General features: G+C 34.7%; 1 protein-coding gene across 1 annotated transcript in view; it reads right to left on the bottom strand.

Moving 5' to 3' along the window:
* DNAJC13 (DnaJ heat shock protein family (Hsp40) member C13) overlaps nucleotides 1–18,306 on the bottom strand; it is a gene marked incomplete at its 3' end in the record, with an annotated part of 106,591 nt that overhangs the window by 73,181 nt on the left and 15,104 nt on the right. Inside the window, exons 4-18 of the mRNA XM_079705255.1 lie at nucleotides 17,594–17,635; nucleotides 14,490–14,690; nucleotides 11,968–12,174; nucleotides 11,782–11,877; nucleotides 11,318–11,409; nucleotides 9,813–9,979; nucleotides 9,625–9,704; nucleotides 9,373–9,542; nucleotides 8,822–8,921; nucleotides 6,755–6,862; nucleotides 5,886–6,041; nucleotides 5,089–5,145; nucleotides 2,921–3,042; nucleotides 532–607; nucleotides 169–264 (exon numbers count right to left, since the gene is read on the bottom strand). Of these exons, the coding sequence (XP_079561381.1) occupies nucleotides 169–264; nucleotides 532–607; nucleotides 2,921–3,042; nucleotides 5,089–5,145; nucleotides 5,886–6,041; nucleotides 6,755–6,862; nucleotides 8,822–8,921; nucleotides 9,373–9,542; nucleotides 9,625–9,704; nucleotides 9,813–9,979; nucleotides 11,318–11,409; nucleotides 11,782–11,877; nucleotides 11,968–12,174; nucleotides 14,490–14,690; nucleotides 17,594–17,635 (1,770 nt within the window). The remainder of the gene's footprint in view (nucleotides 1–168; nucleotides 265–531; nucleotides 608–2,920; nucleotides 3,043–5,088; nucleotides 5,146–5,885; nucleotides 6,042–6,754; nucleotides 6,863–8,821; nucleotides 8,922–9,372; nucleotides 9,543–9,624; nucleotides 9,705–9,812; nucleotides 9,980–11,317; nucleotides 11,410–11,781; nucleotides 11,878–11,967; nucleotides 12,175–14,489; nucleotides 14,691–17,593; nucleotides 17,636–18,306) is intronic.

Here is an 18,306-nt window from a genome sequence, read left to right as displayed (position 1 = left end):
TGATTATAGAATTGGACACTAAAAACAGGTTAAAATTTTGGGGATGTAAATTTTACCTCAATAAAGCTGTTAATAATAATAATTTAAAAAGAATACTACTATTTAACATGTGTTTCGGAAAAAAGTACTCTTTCATCCTGAAAAGATACTCAGGACAAGCATATTTACCATTGCTATTTTCACATTATCTCTAATATGCATCCGATCAGCATCCTTCTCAGGAACTGGATCTGAGCTGTCCAAGTAAGCCAGCAAGCCTGGTGGCTAAAAACAACAATCAAAAACAAGATAGAAAGTCCATTTTCAAAACAACTGCACACACACACAAAAAAAACCTAGCCTTCGAAACCCAAATAAATTAATACTATGATTTAGCTATTAAGCATAGCATTTATTATATGACAACTCCTTTGATAAGTATCTTTTATATAAAAAACAAACAGATAAACTAAAAAACCCCTTAACAGTATAAACAATGAAATTTTATTGGGCAAGAATATATACATTTCTCCAGTTATTCAACTGACTTACCAAAATGCGTTTCAACAAGTTTGTCGCAGTTACATTATCAGCTGTCCAGAGTCCCACTAAATGTCTACTCAGCTGTCTGAAAAAAGCAGACGATGAGAAAGGTTTGCTTCTTTATCTCAGGTAGAACAAAAAGGAATTTTTAAGAACAAAGTATAAGAAATAAGACTACAGTAAAAAAAAAAAAAAAAATTCTATCTACTCAACACTCTGTAATAACCTATATGGGAAAAGAATCTAAAAGAGTGGATATATGTATATGTATAACTGATTCACTTTGCTGTACACCTGAATCTAACACAACACTGTAAATCAACTATACTCCAATAAAAAGTTTAAAAAATCATTCTGATGTTAAATACTAAAAATTAATATTTTAATTTGGAGAGATGTATGTGATAGCTAATTCAAATACTACTAACATTTTAGTATTTTCTCCTCTCCAAACTAAAATGCTTCCTTGATGAACTCACTGATTTTCAATGGACCTGAACATGAACAAGTAGGTTCTTACCACTTTTAAAGATAGGGAAACAATTAGACTTGATAATATAATTAAGTTTGTATAACAAATCCTGCTATAGTGACCACAGCATTCTGGAATTCTTTGGAATTCTGAACATGAGCAAAACTCAACTGTGTTCTAATATATACTTTTTGACAAGGTCAGAGATAGAAAATATTTTCAGTTTTGGAGTCTGAACGAAGACTTAAAGCACTTTTGAGCTAAAAGCATATTTCAAAGTGAAAATCTAAGATCCACGTTGAAGCTATGACTTAGTCATTTATTAATCTTAATCCCAACGATGATATCTGCTACCCAGACTGGAAGTTCCTGACAAACAGGGTATATATTTTATTCACCACAGACCATTCTGTGCTTTGATAAGGATTCAACTGCCATTTGCAATATGAATGAGCATGAAATCTGTGAGGGGAATAACCAAATAACCATCTACAGGCTTATATATTTATATATGTTATATTCCCAGAAATAAAAGTTCAATAGGAAAACCCAAACTGTGCTTTGTTCTGACACACACACACACACACACAAACACAAAACCACTACTAAAACTGTTCACTCTTATGCCTATTTGGAAGCTAACATATTGAAGTCATGACACTTGTAATTTCCTTCACTGGCATTTGGTAGGTAACATATCAATGATTCCTAAAAAGGTTTTAATTAGAGATAAGAGAGATAACATTTTATAGCAGCAATTTGTAAAAGATAAAGCAATGCAAATGAAAAGTAGTATTTCTATTATAATTTGACAGCTTTTCAATATTGTGATTGATCATAGTAGGGAATGCAATTGATTATAATAAAAAGGAACACGAAGCAAAGGGCTAACATGAAGGGTTTTAATAGAATTAGACATCAAATAGTTTCTAGTGTAATGAAAGATGGTGCTTAGCATTGCTAATAAGGCAGTAGACCAAGGAAATAACCTTCCTTTTATATCTTTTTATCCTCACAAGCAACACAGAAGACTACTTTTGTGACTAACATTTACAAGTAAGGGATGCAGATAGCTTCTTATAATAGTATAAACAGCAGAAAACTACTGGCAGGGCAGCATACTACAATATCCAATAACCGAACACAGGTGATAAAAAAATGAAATTTATATTTCCATAACAAAGTAAGCCTAAGTCAGCAATTCATGTTATTTCAAAAAGCCAAAAAGAACACGATTAAAACATTTATTATATATATATTTTTAACTAATATGAGTCATGAGTAATATTATGGTATGCTAAGGATATAGGAAAGGATCACATGTCAGGAATTATAAAGAAAATTAAAAGGGCTGGAATTCATATAGCCTGGAGTAAACAGATTTATGTGTTTCCTCATATTTGAAGGATTATTATAAAAAAAAAAGACTTGCCAAAGGGAAAACTGTTTAACTACAAGAGATTTAGGATAGGCTTAGGTTAGGCTGGTTAGATATTAAAGTTTTCTTTATTCTTAGAGTACCTAACTGACCAAAGTTATTTGAAAATTGACTAGGTGGTTCATCTACATGCAAGACGGTCAGGAGGAAATACAAGGAGAAAAACCCTGGGGACATGTGGCTCTAGTTCCATAAGCTACTAGGCACTCTTTTCCATGTTCCAGTCCCATGACTATGCGTATAGAGCCTGATGAGCAGAGAGTGGGGAGAAAACAAGCAGTTTTATTTTTTTCCTCCCAAGTTATGCAGGGATAGGGACAATGATCATTTGGGTAAAATCCTTCCATAAGGAAAGAAAAAGAACTAGGTGAATCAAAAGAAAATGAAACATTTGTGTAATCCAAAGACTTATTCTGTTTGTTTTACATAATATCTGAACCCCTTCTCTAAACAGCAAGTTAACTTATAGCAAATTAAATGTAACCTACCTATTTGTAAGCATCCTTTGATCTGAGCTTATTGTGAACATCGCAGTATGCAAATGTCGAGGTAAGGCACCTTCACTTAGGGCAAGCTCCTGCATTTTTGTAGCAATTTCTTTGTCACCTTCCTTTGGAAAAAGGGTAAGATGATCCCTAAAGCAACAATCTAAAGCAAGCTATCCTGATTTTGTAAAACTAATTTTACATCTCTAGATAAAATTATTCAGTATACAATATAATAAAAATTAAAAATGCCACTTCAATTATCCAAAAATAACATAAGCGAATAGTAGTATAAGTCACTTAAAAAATGTTATTTGCCTTTGGAATGATGTTCCCAGATAAATTTATCTTATGAATTATACTTTGCTTAATATTAAAATTAGGTTCATTCCCTTAGTACACATGATATCAGCCAAAGAAGGAGAGAGGTGACTCACAGAAATCAGCAATTCCTACCAAAGACATCTGCAAACCTGGTTTGCTTTTGTTATTAAAGATATATTCATTTTCATGGTGAATACAATTCTTTATCTTTTTTAAAGAATGATGTGATGTTGAGGTAGTTCTTTCTATTCTGATGTCACTCTGCTTATTTAGACTCACTTTGACAAAAGGGTAGGACAGATAGAACTATTAATCAAAGGTAATCATAGAATTATGAATTAAGCAAGCAGTGTGATATTTAAGACAACCTGTCAAAAAGTAAAAATGCTCACGTTATTGAAAAAAAGTACAATAGAATAACTGAATATGCAGTAAGTATACAAATATACACACAGTATGAATACATACATATATCATTTTGACACAAATGAACATGTAGTATGTATATAAAATATACATAGTATGTATATGTACATATATAATTTTGAACATGGCCTAAGAGGAAATTTACCAAAATACTAATAGCAGTTGTCTCTGGATGGTAAAAATATAGGTGATTTATTTCTTTCTTGTTTTTTTCTGAACAACCCAATGTTTCTTAAAAGATCATATACTGCTTTTGCAATCAGAAAACAATAACTTAAGATACTTGCCAGGATTTCGGTGTAAATAAATAAAGCCTTCCTTACACAGACACTGGCTGTAGTCAATGGCTACGAATCTGATACATGTGGCTTGCACTGAAGTCAAAGTTGGCTTTCTGGTTATACCTACCACTCATTAAATATTTCTGAATGAATGGCAATATATTAGTGGATCAAGGTCAGGAAGATGCTTTTGTATGGTCTCACGGTCCTAACTGTCCTTGGGTACTTCAAGCTCTGTAAGTGAGAGATGTGGTACTTGCTTTGGAAGCTAATATTGAGCATAGAACCCATTAGATGGAGGGGGAAGATTAGCCTTTAGCTGCATGTATACACTAAAAATGCAAATGAACTTTGATGTTCCAATCAATCTAATGTCTATATATAATTTTTTTAATAGCTGCTTATGAGTATACTAATTCTGTGCTTATTATTTAGCTACCTGTTATATTTATGAGCTATAATGGCAGAATTTTTTGATAAAAGGAGCAAACACTCTTATATTTATCCAAATTATTACTATGACAACAGAAGAATACAAGAATTCAAAAGCCATTAGACTGATGTTGTAAACATCCAGTATGTAAGTTCACATTCATAGCCCCATCTCATCTTCCAAAAAACGTATAAGGCTAAAGCAACTATCCTGGAGAAGCAATAGTTCATGTCCACCAATACTATGTCCTGATCTCTAGAGCTTAATTACATATGCAGGTTAACATGAGAAACTTTTTGTTACCATACTTATTTGATACTACTTGGCTACAAACTAACTCCATTAACAGATTTCCATATAAACTCAGTACCTAAAGTTTCAATACCATCACCACCACCATCCCCAAAAAAAAGAGGAAGAGAGAAAAAATGCTAACTTTTCTTTTAAAGTAAAACAAACAAATAATGGAGGACCAGAAAGATTCATTCGCTCTAAATCCACTTACTTAAGAACTTTAAATTCTTAGTTTATTATTGAGGACTGTTTCTGCAACTAGTTTAAAACTAATCTAAGGATTTAAAATTATTTTTCTTACCCAGAAAAACTGCATATTTTCCATAAACGACTGAAAGGTAATTTTGTCAGCCCAAGTTAAAATAGCCAATCAACATTCAAGTAAGTTTAACATTTCAAAATTGTTCTCTCACCTCTATTATTGCCTTCATAACCAATCCAGCTCCCTTTATAATTGCCATGGAAGGATGCTTCAAAATAGGAAGAAAAAAGTATCATAGAATAAAAGAATCTTATCCCAACATATTTAGCTGTTGCTCTTAAGAGGGATACACAATTTTATGCAAGGTATAAGCCATAAAATTAGTAAAGGCTACATCTCAAAGTCAGTTCACAGTTTGGTTTAAAAATGTTAGGTATTCTTATAATATAGCTTCACACTTAAAACAAAGAGTTTATAGTAGTAGAAAACAGCTGGCACTTATTTGAATATATATTCTACTTACTGGAATGATGTCAAATAATTATGGTATTAAAATAATAGAAATCAACATTTATAATATAAATATAAAATATAAATATCATATACACACGTACATAATCAATATTATGGTATTACATGAAATAAATATTTTCAATTGCTTACGAACAGCCCTGCTAAAGCTCATCTTATTATTTGGAAATTTTGTAGGGAACTACAAAAAACTACAAAAGGGAACTTTGGGTCTACCACAGAAAAAAATGAGTTTTTCACTACTTCTAAGATGGAAAAGATAGGCAACAGAGTCAAATAGTGGTCAAAGGCTATCAACAGAGCTCTATGTGAAACACAAAGAAATTCATGGAATTAAATGTCCTAAAATGATAATGTACTTAGGCTATATTTATTTATATTACCACAGAAGCATACATGTACTATTTTAAAAACAAACTGACCTAAAAAGTGGTTCTCTCAGATTAGTTGTTATCTGATAAAAGTATTAGCTCTCACCTGAAAGAGTTTAAAAAGTGTTCTTCCATTGGATGCTACCATCTCCAAGAGCATATCAAACTGCTGCCCTTCTGTTGTCTCACTATATGGAGCACAGAGGGCAAAAGTAAGGAAGTCCAAGAGTGAACTAATAACTAGGGCACCAGTCCCATGATCCTGAAACAAAGTAACATATTGCCTTGGCTTAGCACAGAGAGCTTCACTTAAAACATAGCAGTAATGGGTTTCTTTCTGTTATTCTATATGTTAGAAGTAAACATTTAATTTCTCTACATGAGTTTCAAAGTACTCTTTAACATGAGTACTACTGGAAGCAGTACTTGTTTTACTAATGTATCAAATCCACAGTGCTTACTGTATCTCAAAGGGAAAGTAATTAAAATTCTGTCAAATTTCAAGAGAACAACCAAGACTCCTCAAACATATATAAGTAAGGTTAATGTGTATTTGTATAATAAGCAATCTTTGACAACACTTGCAAAACTCTGACAATTTGTTCATATTCCTTCTAGATGTTATATACTGCCCATCTCCAAAACTGTTACTAATGACTGAGGAACAAAGATTTGGCCTAGTTTTTTTTTTTTAAGCAACTTATTTCATAATGACATTTTTAAAGAGAGAAAAAAAGCAAAAATCTGTGATATAACTGTAAAAATTTAAAGGCTTTGCAACTTATCCTTTCCAGATAAATGGATATAGTCCTAAAACAGGTTATTTTATTATTAATGTCCAAGCTAAACCAATACTGACCAAAAGTTGAGGGCCACAATTTAAAAACAAAACAAAAAACTGTCCATGCTGTACTTTCACCATACCTTTCAATATGTATGGTATCTCTCATTAAGACAAATTTAATTATAACTTACCACATGGGAATTAAATTTCTCCAGTAAGTTTTCCAGAAACTTCTTTGAAGAGAGAAGAGAAGCTTTGTTTAGCTGTTCTTGTCTTAAGTCATAGTCATCATGCATGGGCTATTGATTAAAAACAGTGATAATTCATAAGCAGTGGCATCATACAAAAGTCATTTATAAAGAGTACTCACTGAACACTGAAAGAACTAAAAACCACAGCCTTTAAAATTTAAGGCAGAAAGGAATCTCGTGATAAGAGGGCAGAAGTGATCATTTCTCCTGGGTCTGACGAGACTTCATGGATGATCTGCCTAACAAGTAGCTGTAGATAGTACTGCATAAGGTAATTTTGAGAGAAAAAGTCACAGATCTCCTTCTTAAAAAGCAAATGACATCCATTCTTCCTCCCCCAATTTTGTAATATAAATTTGAAATGATAAAACTTAGCATTTAAAAGTAAGTACTAAAATTAGCAGTAAATACTTCCTGTCTCAAGATGATTCTCTTTTGACTGCTGGAATAAACTAAGAGCATAAAAAGGATTCCAGCATGACAGTTAAGAGTAAAGATCAAATCCTAATTCTGCTACTGACTATAACCAAGCTTAGATACAGTTAAATTACTTTAACTCTCTTAGTTTCATTTTCCTCAGATATAAAGTGGGAATAACAGTACTTACCTCACTGGACTATTATGAAGTTCAAATGAGATAATTCATGTAAAATACACAGCAAACACCTAATTTTTAATGAGGTCTCAATGTGTTTACTTTACACTACTGTTATTTTATGTTCTAGTTATTCCACTAATCTTTTATTATTATTTTTTAAAATATTAATTAATTTATTTATTTGGCTGCATCAGGTCTTAGTTGCAGCATCAGGGGTCTTAGTTGCAGCATGCGGGATCTTTGGCTGTGGCATGCTAACTCTTAGTTGCGGCGTGTGGGATCTAGTTCCCTGACCAGTGATCGACCCCAGACCCCCTGAATTGGGAGCACGGAGTCTTAACCACTGGATCACCAGGGAAGTCCCTCACTAATTCTTTAATGGAATTATTTGTAGTAAAGATAATAAAATCCACTTTGGGGAATAAATGCAAGGTTTTAAACAAGTGATTACTTATGTTTACTGTATACCACTAAGTCTGCCTAAAAACACTTAATATAAGGAATAAAGTCTCATATACTCTACACAAAATTGAGATAAATCAGTAACTTGATAGTTATATTGAACAGCTGCTTTCCCCCCAAACAAGCTGTCAGCAAGTTAGATTTTTACCTCTCAAACAGCTTTCAAATGTGCCTTCTTTAGCCCATCCTACCTCAGCATCTCATGTCTTACATGATAATTTGCTCTACCCGCCTCTTAACTTGACCTCTAATCTACACTCCACATACCATCCATGAGCTTTCTAAAATTCAAACATGGTATGTTATCACTCCTGTTGAAAAATCCTTCAGTTGTTCCTTACTAAAGCATACAAATCTTGCTTCTCTGTCTGACACAAAAGGCTTTTTATGGCTGTCTCTGCATACATCTCTAGCTATAACTCCTAATCCCATGTGCCCCCATACATACATTATGATCCAGTCATATTCAATTATTTGCTGCTTCCCAAATATGCTTTTGCACATGCTATTCCTTCTTCCTAGGAAAGTCTTCTCACAGCTAGAAAATACCTGCCTGCCTTTCAAAATTCAGATCAAGGTAATGTCTTCCAGAAAGACTGGCTTAGAATCTTATCTTCTCATCACAAAACCAAAATTAAGTGTTGCTTTTTACGGATCCCATGGCCCCTACTACTTTATATTGTATACATATGCCTACCTTACTAGACTGTTAGCAATTTCAAGGAAGTAACTTTGCCTTAACATCTTTGTATTTCTAGTACACAGCATGGTGCCTAGTTTATGCTAAACAAATGTTTATTTGAATAAGTAGATGGCTATGAGAGCAAGTTAGGAAATATAGAAACGCTGAATTTAATTGATACAATGAAAATCTGGATTTGTGGAAGTTTAAACCATCAGTCAACTTAAACAAAATCAGTTTACTTAAGAAAAACACTAGTACTTACACACATGAGGGCACAGAGCATATCAACGGCTGCGTGGATTACTCCATTATTGCTCCTCTTGAGTGCTTTTACTACCTTCACTCCTAGACGCTCCCGAAACCTTGTGGAACAAAACAACAGCATATAGTAGCAATGCCTGAGCATTATTCTATTATTTTATTATTAAAATATAACATAAATCATCTTAAGTTTCTATTGCATTACTATAGCAATTACATATTCTGAATCCCATCTCTGGAACATATCAGTTATCATAATAATTTTTTTCTTTCAAGGGGAAGATTTTTTTTAAGGTTAATTAAAACTAAAAGGCATATAATTTCCCATTCAAATTCACTAAAACAGAGTCAGTAATATCATGGGTGAATGGATAAATAAGTCAGAAATATCATTTCCATTCACCTTCCTTTTTTATTTCTCATAAACAGAAACTACTATATCACCATATTAAAAGGTATCAGGTTTTACTCAGATATAAAGAGGTAAATTGTTGATTATTTGCTATTTTGAGTTGTTCAAATTCTCTGAAGAAAAAAATTAAGGTAACTTACTTTGGAAGCTGAGTGAAGGCTAGAAAACCAGCTTTGGAAGCCACAAGCCTCCTCACAGCCTGGAACTGACTCTCAAGTTCTGCATTGGAAGCCACAACATCCCCCTCTTGGGACAATAATGCTGTTATGGCATTATTGATTAGTTTTTCTTTGTTTTCTGAGAAGAGACCCTAGGTAAGGAAGAATAGTTCAAAAAAGTTTCCATACTAAAAGTTAATGACAATGAACATATTATGATACAATTTATCTTACATCCTGCGTTACTGCATGGAGAACTCCACTATATGAAATATTAGCGTTGAACCTGAATACAGCATCTGCAAAGTTGCCATCTGTAAGGAGATGAAAAGTTCAAAAAGATTTAGAGATCTGCATTATATTTCTTAAATTATTGTTAAGTAGATGGATGGAAATGCAATTACATTTAAATCAATACTTACTTGGAGGTGTAGCCAAGAATCTGAGATGAAGGCTCTCTACCTCTTCATCGACGGGCATGCTGAGTAACCCCCATCGTTGACCTTTATGAGTTGATGTCATTTTTACACAAACATCTCTGTTACCAGAGGCTCTTACTCCATCCAGCAAACTTGCTAATAAGGAATCTCTAAGCAAGTTTAAAAATAAAAAGGTTTTAGGATTGATAATTTAGGAAAATTTTGATTTAGAAGGCAGCATAGGCCCTTTAGCAGGTTACCTGCTCAGGGGGGCACTCTGGGTACAAAGGAAGCTAAAAAGAATAGTGGTATTAGGAGAGGGCCTGACATTCCAATACTAGCTCTTCACTTTGCTGTTATATACCATGTACGAGTTACTAAAGGAATGGATCGTTAACGTTTTCCTCTTGTTTTTTAATTTTAAGATTATTTTTAACAGTTTTGCTGAGGTATAACTTATAAATCACAAAATTCATTCAATTAAAACGTACAGTCTGGTAATTTTTAGTATATTTGTACAGTCGTGCAATCATTATCACAAACTAGTTTTTGTACACTTCCATCACCCCAAGGCAACCATTTATCTCCTTCTGTCTCTACAGTTTTACTTTTTCAAGAAACTTCATCAAGAGAATGAAAAGACAAGCCACGTTTGGGAGAAAATATTTACAAAAGACATATCTGATAAAGGACTATTATCCAAAATATACAAAGAACTCTTAAAATTCAACAATAAGAAAAACAATCCAATTAAAAAATGATCCAAAGTCCTTAACAGAGACCTCACCAAAGAAGATATACAGACAGCAAATAAACACGTGAAAAGGTGCTCTACATCATATGACATCAGGAAAATGCTAATTAAAACAAGATACCACAACACCAGTATTAGAATGGCCAAAATCTGGAACACTGACACCACCAAATGCTGATGAGGATGTGGAACAACAGGAACTCTCATTCACTACTGGTTGGAATGCAAAATGGTTGGAATGCACACTAAACATGTTTCTGTACAGCCACTTTTGCAAGACAGTTTGGCAGTTCTTACAAAACTCAACATCCTCTTAACATATGATCCAGTGATTACATTCCTTTGTATTTACCTAAAGGAGTTTAAAACTTACATCCACACAAAACCTGCACACAATTATAGCTGATTTACAATGCTGTGTTAGTTTCATTGAGTATATTTATATTAAAGTAACTTGCTGCCATTATCCAACCAATTTAAGAATGAAAGTGAAAGGTGCTATTTTTAAATACTTTAAAAGTGTAAGTTTCAGAAATACACTTTTTCATCCCTTCATTTAAAATCAAGTCATCATTTTTATACTCTTTAGAAACCTGAAAACTAAATGAAGAACATTTTACATATGCAACAAAATAGAGTTGTCTTTTCCTAAGTTACATAATTTTAATGTAACTTATGTAATGAAGCCCTTTAATGAAGCACTTCACCTTGCACATACTAGGATCTTGAAAGCTAGATGAATTAAAAAAAATACCTCTCTGTTGAAGAGTATTTCCGTATTTGGCCTTTTATAAATTCAATGGTAAAAAGTTGTGGGTTTTCTGAGTCGCAAACCAAAGCAAATACCTAAGGAAAATAAAACACAGGTTCCATGCAAGATGTTTAGTTTTACAGTATTTCATTAGAAAAACTACACATCATTTAGTTGACAGAAGTCAATATTTAAAGATGTAACTTTTTTATAATGTCAGACTTTAAGAGCCACTTAAAAGTCTCAAATTTTCACACAATACCAAATAAAAAGTTTTCATTGTATACTCGGAAAATAAAATTTGCAATATTCATTGTTCTAAGATCAGTAAATACAATGAAGAATTAAATACAGATTATTCCTGTTTCCTATTCTTCAGGCATTTAAAAATATTAAAATAGAAAGAAAATTATTCTAATTTATCAACAGGGAGAAATCTCATTTAAGCTAATATTGCTGAAACTTACTTCTCCTAAGGGCTTCAATGTTGCAATATTATAGGTTGCTGGATCTCGTTCCACTAAACATGTTTCTGTAAGTGCTAGAATTCTCTTTATAGGTTCCTTCAAACAAAATTGATACATATTAAAAAATTATTGAAAAAAATGTCAAAATCAGATGAACAAATTTTTACTTTTAACATATGGGCTTACCGAATGTCTAGGTGATATTTTTTGGACTACAAACTCTGCTAAAGATGTGATGGATTCATCAGTGCTGTATTTCCCGAAGCGAAGATTCAAATATTGCTCAAATTCTAAAGGTTCTTTTCTGATCCGCAATGAAATACCTATATAGTTCCCAGCATGATCTATTGCACTTTTGATAATTTCTTCTCTTTGTTCTGATGCAAATAAATGCTGCACAAATTTTGAAATTTAAAAAGTCAGGGTTGAAATAACTAAAATGTGACCATAGTGAAATCAATTCATAGGAAAGTGACTGAAGGAGCACTTCTAGCAAAAAAAAGGTAGATCTTATCAGAAGTAAATAAGCAGTGTGTTGTGGCTGAAATACTATTATTAAATTAAAATCACAAAGTCTGAGATAGAGAGCCTGGCTAAATAATCACTGAATGGAAATTATCTCCTAACTTCTCAGAGTCTGGTTCTCATCACCGCGTGGAAAACAGCGCTCTGGGGCTTCCAAAAGAGGCCCCAGGGACCCCAGCTAAGTCCAGTCAGGGCATTGGTACTATGTGGACAGGATTCCCAGTTTCAACTAAGGTAGCTCTGACTTCATCTGTTTTTATATAGTGGACTTTCTTGCAAGATTACCTTGAAGAATGTTTAAATGTTTACAAGTCATTGGCCTATGAATATTATAAACCAACCTCCAGAGTGTATTACAAAGGTTAAGGATATATTGCTACTTGCATTTGGTACCTGGAGGCCAGAAATGCTTAATATCCCATGAAGGGCAGGGCAGGAGAATCCCACACAAGAAAGACCTGTCCTGCCCAGAATGCCACTAACTACCCTGCTGAGAAACACTGGATCAGATCATGTTTTAAAACCTGATTTTATTCCCAGCAGCGTATCTAGTCACTATGGATGCAGAAGGTACCAGATGAAGGTTTGCTGAATGGATCTGTCATGGTCTCATATTTGTAGTGAATGTCTCATTTTAGCTAGTGTCTTTTAAAAGGCAGACAGTATGCTTAGAAAGTGGATGATTAAAATTTAAAAGTGCTTGATGCCATCAAGCAATAAAAAATGTTGGCAATTCTTATCCTTAATGTTTACCTTATGCATTGTAAGGCTTGGTGAATTACTGTGATTCTGTTAAGGTCTGTGAGGCCATATTCCTGTAATTAGGTATGTTTTCCACCAAGGCGTTAATCATTATAAATTTCCACCACCCAGGGAAGAGAAAACCTTTGGACAGCACTATGACAGCAGGCTTTAGGCTGCTTTAGCGTGGGAGAAGGAACTAATTTTCTCTTTGGGCCTTCACCTTTCGGGTCTAGACTCAGAGGTAACAAAATGTCTACATGTACATTCCTAGATGAGGGACACTAGGATGGTACCCATCATCTGGGTAAACAGTGAAATCTAGGATGACTAAAGGCCTGTAACTCTGAAGAGTTAACATATTTTGTAAATCAGATTGTTCACCCCATCCACCATTTTTTGTTTTTTGGGTTTTTTTTTGCGGTATGCGGGCCTCTCACTGTTGGGGCCTCTCCCGTTGAGGAGCACAGGCTCCAGACGTGCAGGCTCAGCGGCCATGGCTCACGGGCCAGCCGCTCCGCGGCATGTGGGATCTTCCCGGACCAGGGCACGAACCCGTGTCCCCTGCAACGGCAGGCGGACTCAACCACTACGCCACCAGGGAAGTCCCACCATTCTTTTTACTTCCCTTTTGCTACCCTCTAGCCTCTTGTATATCCAAAAGACTTGCCCTGGCTGTTACCCAGGGATGGATAATTTAGATACAGAACACTAAATCTCAGAGTAGTGTTCCCAGGACATTAAGGTAGCTACAGGAATTAAAATTCTCAAGAGAAAGGATTCTTGAGAGTAAGTTCAGCTGAGCCTCTCCATGTGGACCCTCTTAATGCTCATCTTTGAGATGTGGGGTTTAATTAAGGCAGGACGTTTCTTATAAAAAAAGATGGTCATCTTCTATAGCTCAGCTTCTACTGCCAACATACACGGCATTCTGCCATACCCCAAAATTTACATATAATTCAGAATTTCAAGACAAAAACATGCAATGAATTCCAAATTTGAAGTTCCAATGAATATTCAGATTTCAGATTACAAATAGCTGGGCGATGGAAAGAAGACTATAAAAAAAAAAGATTTTAAAATACCTTTTCAAAGAAAGCTTAGAAACCTTCAGGTAAGACATTAATAGTAATGAAAGTAAAACTGTAACTACCATTTATTGAATATTAAGCCACACACTGTGCTAAGCATTTTACATAAATTATCTGATTCGATCCAAAAAACAAAACAAAACAAAAAAACCTATTAACATACCTATTACTCTCCTCATTTTATAGAGCTGCAAATTGGGATTCAAGCTCAGGTCTCTTTGATACCAAAGCCTGCATTCATAATACATATCATACTTCCTCCCCGAGGACTCAGGAAATTTCAAAACTAACTCTGCTGTCCTTCAAATGGTCATGTCCCTTTTAAAATGGCTTTTTAAAAACACTACTTACCAATCTACTAAATCCTCCATAAAGTATACAAAACCCTCCTTGATAATCAGAGAGATCTACAAAGCCTTCAATATTTCTATAGTCATAGGAACAGAGGACTCTGTTGGTTGCAGGATTAATTTGGTCAAAGCCTCCTGGTGTTACTTCCAAAATGACAGGTTTTCTTATATCACTCCAGTGATGCTTATAGCAGTTATATCTCTAGAGAGAAAGATAATAATACTTTTAGATTCATATTTAAGTTTACCATAAAACACAGTTACATTTAACTTATCAGTCACTGCTGAAACAATCAAAAATTATAAATATGTAGAGCTACTATCCAAATTGTTAAAATCATTTTTATTTTAGCCATTTGGAGGTTTATGTTTATTCAATTAAGAACGTTCATGCTAACTGAAGACAGTATGTCCTTTTACAATTAACAAAGGTTTGGGTTACAATATTTTGTGAAACAATTTTAAGTCACCTTTATGCAAATCTATAAAAAAATTTTTTTAGGGAAATCCTAACTATAAATGTTATTCTTCAAGAGGTCTATTGGAGAAAAGATTTCAACTTTTGTTGATGGATTTTTAAAAATTAGATTAGAGTTGCTTTACAATGTTGTGTTAGTTTCTGCTGTACAACGACGTGAATCAGCTATATTTATACATATATCCTCTCCCACTTGGATCTCCCCCCCACCCCATCCCATCCATCTAGGTCATCACAGAGCACTGAGCTGAGGTCCCTATGCTTCTTTTAACCAAGTTAGATATAGAAAAGAGCTAAGTCACTTTTCAGGGCTGTTACAGTATTCAATTTAAACACCGTAGGCTTTTCTAATCACACCATTGGAAACTTAACTTTATAAGTTTGATCTCATTAGCAAGTAAAATTCCATTTAGAGAACATTCCTTTGAAAATTAAAGTACCTAGTATCAGAAATAATTACAATGGTCAACATCCATTTACTATCCAGTTTTACTCTTAAAAAGAAAAAAATGTTTAGTTGAGGCTGCTAACTAAAATGTGTATAGAATAATTTAAAATAAAGGCAAAATGAGGCAAAGAGAAAATAAGGATAACAAAATGTCAGATGTGTAATGAACATTCCCTTGTCTACCCAAAAAGACCACAAAGTTTTCTACACATCAATATGAAGAGGAACTCATGGTCAGTTACATGATTCTTAAGGTAAAAATAAACCAGTTGCTGCTCAAGAGTACAACTATTTCTAATACTAAAATAAGAGAGAAATTCTCTTGCAGGTGTTCAGAAGAGAGTAAGGCATTAGATAATAAACACCTCCGCTAACACCCCAACATTAAACCCAGCAATGAGGTTCACAGGATCATACCACATCAATCCCCTCAGCATTACTGATCTATGGCATCATGCACATTATGGTTTCATAAAAGGAATTCTGGAGAAAGACAAAAAGGCCTGCATGAACCCAAGAATATATTGAGAGCCTTGATTCTGAACTACAGGATGGAGCAGTGCCACACCTTTCCAGCAGAAGTGGGGGTAGAAGGGAGGCCACAAAAAGTGGTGCTTTTCCCAACTATGCTGGCTTACATGCCCCACAGTCCACTCGCACAGGATATTCTCCATTCCTCCAGCTGATAATCAACTGTCAAGTAAAGAGATTTGCCAAGGGAAACAAATCATTGTCCTTCAGAACTGTGGAGGCCAAGACAGTCTTGAGAGACCTTGATTTAGAGTATATCCAAGGGCAATGAGAGGCCTGAGGCCAAATTCAACTTATATAAAATTGCTGTCCTTCAGGCAATCTTCTAGGGATACTGTTTTCACCACAAAATTTTGAAAAGTATTAAGTTGCTGAAGTTAACGGATATAAAGGGAAGCTTATAAACAAAATCTCTAAGTATGCTTCTGGAAGCAGTTGTTTTCCAAACAGATGAGATATACAGAAAACTCACTAACATAAAATAACTAAAATAAGCATACCAAATTATGATTTATATAAATCTGATTGTGGCTCATCATGTATAAGAAACAAGCAGCTCACCAAATGCCATTAAGCTATTTTAAATGGCTCCTGGGCAACCAGTTAATTGCTTGAGTTGAGATCATTGAGGCTTTTGGGATACTAAAACAAGAATAGAGCATCTATATACAGGACGAGGGCTTTTAAAAAAAAACAGGGGGGTTTCCCTGGTGGCGCAGTAGTTGAGAGTCCGCCTGCCGATGCAGGGGACATGGGTTCGTGCCCCGGTCCGGGAAGATCCCACATGCTGCGGAGCGGCTGGGCCCGTGAGCCATGGCCGCTGAGCCTGCACGTCCGGAGCCTGTGCTCCGCAACGGGAGAGGCCACAACAGTGAGAGGCCTGCGTACTGCAAAACAAAAACAAAAACAAAAACAAAAAAACAAAAAAACAGGGGAACAGTGCTGCCAGCATATGAGAGTTCAGATCCTGCCTTCTGCCAGAAGCTAGCGCTCTGGACAGTGCTATGAGTTTACACATTACTCCACGTGCCCCCTATTGCAAGAGAGTGAAAAAAGTATCAACGCCCATTTACCGTCCCCAGAAGACTCTGATTTAGTTTAAATGCTGCCGTAACATGACTAGAGAAGGCCTGGAAAAGTTAAATTCTAATGAGTAACCATGATTTCCCGAAAGCTGTCAGTGCACCATGCAAAGCTTCATTACTGGCCAGATCCAGTGCAAGAACATGTAATAAGACAGTTTCAAAACATAAACATTCTTAAAACTTTAATACTTCTGAAATAGGAATCTCCTACACCAAACAACTACTGCATGGCCTAACAAGTATTATCAGCAGTGTGAAGCTTCTCTTGCTGTTTAGAATACTGAATAAAGACTTCATGAATGAAACATCGTTTTTAATGCTGAGTTCTACCTGAAGATTTTTTCCCAACTATCAGCATTAACAGTCATAAGTCTAATTATTCATATTTGTGTTTCCTGTTAAATTACACTCATCTATCACATGATATCAGGAGACATTAAAGTTGTTTCATTTTTTTTCCCCTTTAACTTTGCCATAAAGGGAACACACAGTTCATGGAAGGATTTCTAAAGCACAACATTTGAAAAAATAAAGATAGATATTAATAAATGTTAAATACTTGCCCTTCCTGTGATTTTTCCTTCTGAAAAATCAGTTCTAAATCTCTGAAAGAGAAGATATAAGCATAGTTTATAACCACAGATTGGTAAGAAAGACTCACATTTCAGTTCAGTACTTTCTATCCAAAGTTAAAATCCCAACTTGGTAACCCTGATATTAAAAAATGTTATTAGGGACTTCCCTGGTGGTGCAGTGGTTAAGAATCTGCCTGCCAATGCAGGGGACACGGGTTCGAGCCCTGGTCCAGGATGATCCCACATGCCATGGAGCAACTAAGCCCATGTGCCACAACTACTGAGCCCACGCGCCACAACTACTGAAGCCTGTGCGCCTAAAGCCCGTGTTCCGCAACAAGAGAAGCCACCGCACCGCAGCGAAGAGTAGCCCCCACTCGCCGCAACTAGAGAAAACCTGTGCGCAGCAACAAAGACCGAATGCAGCCAAAATAAATAAATAAACCGATTACAAAAAATGTTATTAAAGTTTTAGTTTAAGGATATTCAATAAACTGTGAAATTTTACTGAAAAACAGGATAGATTAATTAAATGTAAAACTGCTTTGTTCTATATAACGTATTTAAAAAGACAAAAACTATCAAATATAAAGGATTAACCAGCCTGTCAGTAAGAAAAAAGTGAAAGTTTCACAGTGTCGAGTTAAGGGTCAATAAGAAAAAAATAAGCATAGTGGGAACAGGGACTCAGAACATTAATA

The sequence above is a fragment of the Hyperoodon ampullatus genome (genome assembly GCF_949752795.1).
Source record: "Hyperoodon ampullatus genome assembly, chromosome: 5".
Taxonomy (NCBI): Eukaryota; Metazoa; Chordata; class Mammalia; order Artiodactyla; family Ziphiidae; genus Hyperoodon; species Hyperoodon ampullatus.
Note: the sequence above shows the minus strand (reverse complement) of the source record. Positions and strands in the feature narration are given on the sequence as shown.